General features: G+C 41.6%; 1 protein-coding gene across 4 annotated transcripts in view; it reads right to left on the reverse strand.

The window, feature by feature from the left end:
• Positions 1-6000, reverse strand: part of kiaa0825 (KIAA0825 ortholog) — a 222358-nt gene that overhangs the window by 187964 nt on the left and 28394 nt on the right. For all 4 annotated transcript variants that reach the window (XR_006822563.1, XM_046035535.1, XM_046035532.1 and 1 more), the window contains exons 10-11: positions 3008-3285; positions 1021-1171 (exon numbers count right to left, since the gene is read on the reverse strand). Coding sequence is in view for 3 of the 4 variants with exons in the window: in XM_046035535.1 (XP_045891491.1) it covers positions 1021-1171; positions 3008-3285 (429 nt within the window). In the remaining variant the exon portion in view is untranslated. The remainder of the gene's footprint in view (positions 1-1020; positions 1172-3007; positions 3286-6000) is intronic.

Consider the following 6000-nt stretch of genomic DNA (forward strand, 5'->3'; position numbering starts at 1 on the left):
CATGCTCTAAACTTCTTTTGATCACCTTAACTGACCTCATGTGCTGTTATTATAGGATATTAAATATTTCTCTGCCAACAACTATTCATGCGTCAGTATCAATGTAAAATAGCAAAAGAAAAGAAAATCCCAAGCTGGAGACGAAGGGTCTCTCTGGAGTTGCACTGAGCTGTGAAATAGCCAATACACAGGGTTGGGGATCCAGGAGATGGAAACCTGATGCATACAACTACACATCTACAAGAGACATGAAAATATAGATACATCCATACACACCAAATGAAACGCACATCCACATGCGCTGCTGCACACCCACCCGTGCATTCATCTGTACAGATGCACACAGACTTGCTTAAACAAAAGCACACACCTGCGCACAGCAGGTCTGTCTGACACCAGTGACCCAGGGAAGGAGGGAGGAACAAAGAGAAAAAAAGGCAAAAGCAGAGTAAAGTAAGAGAGAGGGGGAGGTTTAGATTGGTTTAAGGGCATAAAGGTAGGGGAGTTTCAGGGGCCCTATGCTGTTTCCAGACAGTCCCAGTGTAGACTGCAGACTTCAGACAACTGAATCCCTGGAGCCCCCAGGGCAGCATGGAAGCCACAGATGTTCTCAGGGAGCTCAGAGTAGAAGGCTTGGTTAGAAGAGGGAGAGTGGGAGGTAAAGGTGTATTGTGGGAATGAAAAGAAGAAGCGAGAAAGCTCCAGAGTATAATTCCTAGAGTTCCTCAAAATCTACAGAAAAAGCCTACTAAGACACGTGGCATTAGAATTTCCACTTTATACAATGAAAGGAATGAAATGAACACCAGATGTTTTATGTATTACTATATTTATGATTTGGGGGTAAATAAGTAAAACTCAAATAGGCTCTACTGATACATCTTAAATGTCAGAAACTTAAACTCAGAGTTTGAGAAGACAATTAAATATATTTTATCTATAAGATTTTAACATGGTGTGGCAATTTATTTTTATTAAATTAAACCAGATAGATATAAGGGAAATGTAAATACACTTTACCTCGTAGAAGGGTTTGGGGTCAGCCCAGTGGTGACTCTCAGCGTCTTGAAGAATGCAGGTGGAACAAACCTGGACACAATAGCTAGTCAGCTGGTCTCTCAAGGCCTGCACAGTGTCTTGGTACTTCTGCATTGGCAGCAGGGTCAGGGGCCTGGAGGAGTGGAACAAACCATTAAAAGGCAATGATAGAAAATACACAATCTATAACACATATGGTATATTAAGGCAAAAGAAAGGGACCACTGGGGTCAAGAGTCAAATATAAGGCACAATCTTGTAATCCAGGTGCATAATTGACTACTGTATATTTAGGGAGCTATCATACAAATATGAGGTGAAATGATAAGATGAAAGAACTGATGATTTATTCTAAAAGTTCAATGTGACATTTCATATCCTTTAAATCTGCCTGCCTTGATACTTTCCAGAGAGAGGCAAGAGTTTAACAGGGGCTTAAAACCAGGGGGACTGGAGGGTGTAGAGAGAGGAAAGTGCTTTATGACCGGAGGGGGCACAGTGCAAGTGCAGGTGGAGGGGTGCACAGGGCCAGAGGTGGGAAAACAAGAGCACTGAGGGCACCAAGGATGCCTTTAGAGGGGATCTGGGGAGAGCAGAGGTTAAGGGGGTATTACTGGGCATAAAGACTTGCCAGATGTAGACACAATATGGGTGTCATTACCTCTTGTCAATCATTTCTACTCTTTTTTTTTTTTTTTAACTCTCTGGTCCCCTCCCTTTAATCTCAAGTTTTCTTGAAATTAAAAAAATCTTTCAAAAAAGTTTATTCTGTTTTCTTTTTATAAGGCTCATGCATTTTGAAAGCAGGGATCTCTTCCCTCGTCTTTGCTTGATAAATATCTGGTATGATATGGACAGGAGTCAAACATCATATGACATTGTGCACAGCGTAGATGGAGTGAGATGTGATATATACGGATTCAGTCAGAGGTACAATTGTTTGTAATGCAATTCAGTTTATTGTCTGTTGAGCAGGCTGTAAGCTGTCTGGTTAGGTTACTGTTGATAAATTAAGTTTTGAAATGACTGAGTGATGTCAAATACAACGAACAATGGGTAATGTTAAAAACAAGCTAAGCATTGGTGCAGGGTACAGGAATGTAGCAGCTGTGAGAGGGTTCGGGTTTTGAACCAAACTGGACACAGCATCTGTGATGGGTGCTGTTGTTTTGATATGTCATAACTACATTCAACATCAGAATTTGGTAGCTACTGAAGTTTGTTGCCTGTCTGACCTGGTGCCCTCTACAGTCACTATCTGTGGATTTTCATTCATTTCATCATTGTTGAATTTTTTAGATTCAATCTTTTGAATTTTATTTCAATGGATGCTGGATGGATGGATAGACGGATTTACACACTAAAACACAGTAAAACACACACACACACACATAAATGTATAGCAGTCGAGACACTGTGTACACATTTATTAGGCAAGTGAGTCTTTTGACCATATCATCATTTTTACGCATACTTTCCAACTCCAAGCTGTATAAAGCTGAATGCATATTGGATTTAAGCATATCAGATGCTGTGTAACGACGGAGGGTGTGGTCTAAGAAGATAATTATATAATAATAATTATTAGGCAGCTTCATTGCCTCAGGTAAAATGGATCAAGGAAAGAGATTTAACTGACACTGTCAAAAATTGTAAAATGCCTTTCAGATGGATGGAACACTCTTGAATTAGCTAAACTTTTGTGGCATTACTAGCAAACAATCAAACGTTTTGTTGCCAATAGTAAACTGGGGCGCAAAGAGTGCATTCTTAGGCCACACCTTCCCTCATTACACAAATACACATCACCTGATATTCTTAAATCCAACAAGCATTCTACTTTATAAAGCTTGGAGTTGGAAAATATGCATAAAAATGATAATATGGTCAAAAGACTCACTTGCCTAATAATTCCCACACCATAACACCCACCAATGCACACACACATGCACTCCATACATCTCCTTACACTTTAACTGCAGTAAAATTTGAATCTTTCAGCCTGGCATGATAGTGCTCCAGTCGTTGGTGCACATAAATGCAAGTGGCCAGCAGAGCAGGCAGGTTCGTCATGGGTGCAGAGGATGGTACCTCCAGGGCCCTATTCTGCAAACGGTCCAGCATGGCAAACGCTGCCCTGCCACACGCCTCCACAAAGCTGGATCGCACCTCCAGGAGAGAGCTGTCCCTGCACGCTGCAGCCAAGGGTAGTAAAGAATCCAGCTCAGTCATGATTGCTCCACAGAACTGAGGGAATAGAGAAAGCAAAGACAAGACAAGATGATCTCAATAACAGAGGGAAAATCTGTCAGTAAGAGGAAAAACAGAAAAAAAACATCAGAAAGAGACCTCATTAGATATAAATAATGGAACATTTGTGAGGAGACATCAGAATGACAAGGATTCAAGACTGAGCAAGTGAGTGTTACACATGCATTTTTCTCTAACATTGTGCAAGCTGAAAAGCAAACATCAGTGCAAATGTAGAATACAGATGTCTAAAGACATACCCTCCACATAAACTTTGCTGCTGAACATGCCTAATTGGTATCAGGTCAAATAAAACCTTTACTTCTGAGGATATATCAGCACTTGTCTAATTTTATAACAGCATGAATCATGTTAACCACATTCAAACAGAAATGTTACAGTACATACAGAAGGAAGAGGTGGGAAGTCAGACGTGCTGAGAGGAAAGAAAAATAAAAGGTCAGGCAAAGGTGAGAGTGAGGAATGGAGAGAGAGCTGTTTCAGCAATGTAAAAGACCTACATCTTATTCTATAACCAGCCAGAGCAACAAGCAAAACTTATCTCTTTTATCCACATTTGTCCTGGTGAGAGGCCCATGGGGACAGGGCTGCCTACACCTTTCGCTCTCCAGGGGCTGGGAGACTGGCTGATCCAGGGGCTTTAAAATGGTTGAGTGTGTGTGCTTGCTGAGGCACAGATAAGCGTCTGGGTCTTTAAATCTTTAATGTTTTTAATTATTACAATGACAGCATTGTGTCAATCAGCATGGTTTAGTATACGGATACTTCATTCTTCATCTAATGAAACAATTACATAAGCATGCCACTAGACTAAGTCAGTTTGAACTTATTGGAAGTTGATGACAGGAAACGTTAATGTGTGCGTTAGGATGGTGTAGTGCTAGTTGCCAAGTCATGGACAAAATAAATGCATAGCATGCCTATACTTTAGTGTAATAATCTGTGTAGTATGTATTCTGCATGCTCTTTAAAAAGCACCATGTGCCTTTTACTGCAGAGAACAAGACACACACAGCACACCTTGACACCACTGCCTATACTACCTCATGTGTTTCCTCTTGACATCATATTGAGAACGGTGAAAGATGATCAGGTATATGCCAAGGAGTCACATATGTTTGTCAGTTCACCTCCAAATTTACACATCTATACAAGTGAGTTATGAGTCAGGCAGATTCTTAAAAAACATTAAAACAAAGCAAATTTCAGAATCAGAATCAGATTTATTTGCCAGGTATGTGTACACATACGAGGAATTTGATTCAGGATTGTACATTGCTCACAATGTGCTTACTCATACATCATAAATTTCCCATATTCCCTGGAGCTACCAAGTCAGGTCACATGGAGTGGGGAAAAAATCACCACACATCAGAAAACCTGAGTGTATTATCTGCTCCTAGAATCACACACTCTATTATATGACTTACTATGGAGGCTGACTGGGAAGTTCGACATTCTGTCAGATCAGGGCTCCAGCGTGTGTACACAATTGACAATCACACAATCTCTTTACACAATTTTCTCCTTAAAAGCTTCCAGTGAGGTTAAAAGGCCTGGGAACAATGTCCGTTTGGACAATTAAGTCAATATCTGACTGCATGTAGTCATTAGGAGCTTAGCTTTGAGAGAGAGAAAGCAGAGGCAAGCACAACACCCAGCATTACCATGGTAATGGAGAGGCCCCAGAGAAGCATCTGATGCACATACAGTGTTGGCATGAACCCAAACACACACATACTGAACAGACAGTCTCCCTCACATGCGCAGTCACACAAAAACAAACCACACACATGCTTCCACGTTGAAGTCAGACAGAAACCTTAACTAGCTCGGATCAAAGCCTGGAATCCCACCAGGACTATTGCAGCAAGGTGAAAGAGATTGTATAAAGTTTTTAAGTGCTGTGCTGTGTTTGTGTGCGCAGAATTTGGAGTAGACAGACAAGCGGAGAAGTGAACATGGAGGTGAGGGCTTCGGTGAAGAGTGAATACAGAAAAGGCACTTCTGTTGCTATAATAGAGAGCCAGCAACTAGGTTAAAATGGCCCACCCAAACAAGGAAAGCTCAGTTCCAGGTTCTGACAGGAGGCCGAGTTCCCACTGTTGAATGAAGGGCATTTGGCATTCAGCACACAACTGACTGCCAATGATAAAAAAGTACACTATCTAAAGCACTCTGATGGATGAACAGTATCATCACAGCCTGCATACGTATGGTAATACAGACAGTGAAGTGGGCTTGCATGAAAAAAAAGTGAGGATTGAGGTAAGAACATATGAATATAAATGTGTGAAATATTGATCCATCATAAAGCCTTTGAACTGGCCATATTTCATGCTTATAGTCTTGTATAGTAATTTGCTCTCTGCTCAAACACTAGGGCATGTGTCAAAAAAGGGCAGCGGGGGGAAAAATATATATATAATATCTAACAGTCTCGTCTTGGATGTCTGTCTGGCACGGTGTTATTGAATGCAAATGCATGCATGTATAACCTTTGGGTTGAAAGGCTCTCATCTTTGAAGCGTTGACCTACACATAAATATGTTGTACAGGTCCTGAGCACAGACAAATTCTGACTCTCGTTAGCAATGAGACCCACAAATACAGTCAGTGTAAAAGGGTTAGAGGAGGGGGGGGGGGGGGGGGGGGGGGGGGGGGGGGGGGGGGGGGGGGGGGGGGGGGGGG

Source organism: Micropterus dolomieu, linkage group LG21 (assembly GCF_021292245.1).
Source record: "Micropterus dolomieu isolate WLL.071019.BEF.003 ecotype Adirondacks linkage group LG21, ASM2129224v1, whole genome shotgun sequence".
NCBI classification, from domain to species: Eukaryota; Metazoa; Chordata; class Actinopteri; order Centrarchiformes; family Centrarchidae; genus Micropterus; species Micropterus dolomieu.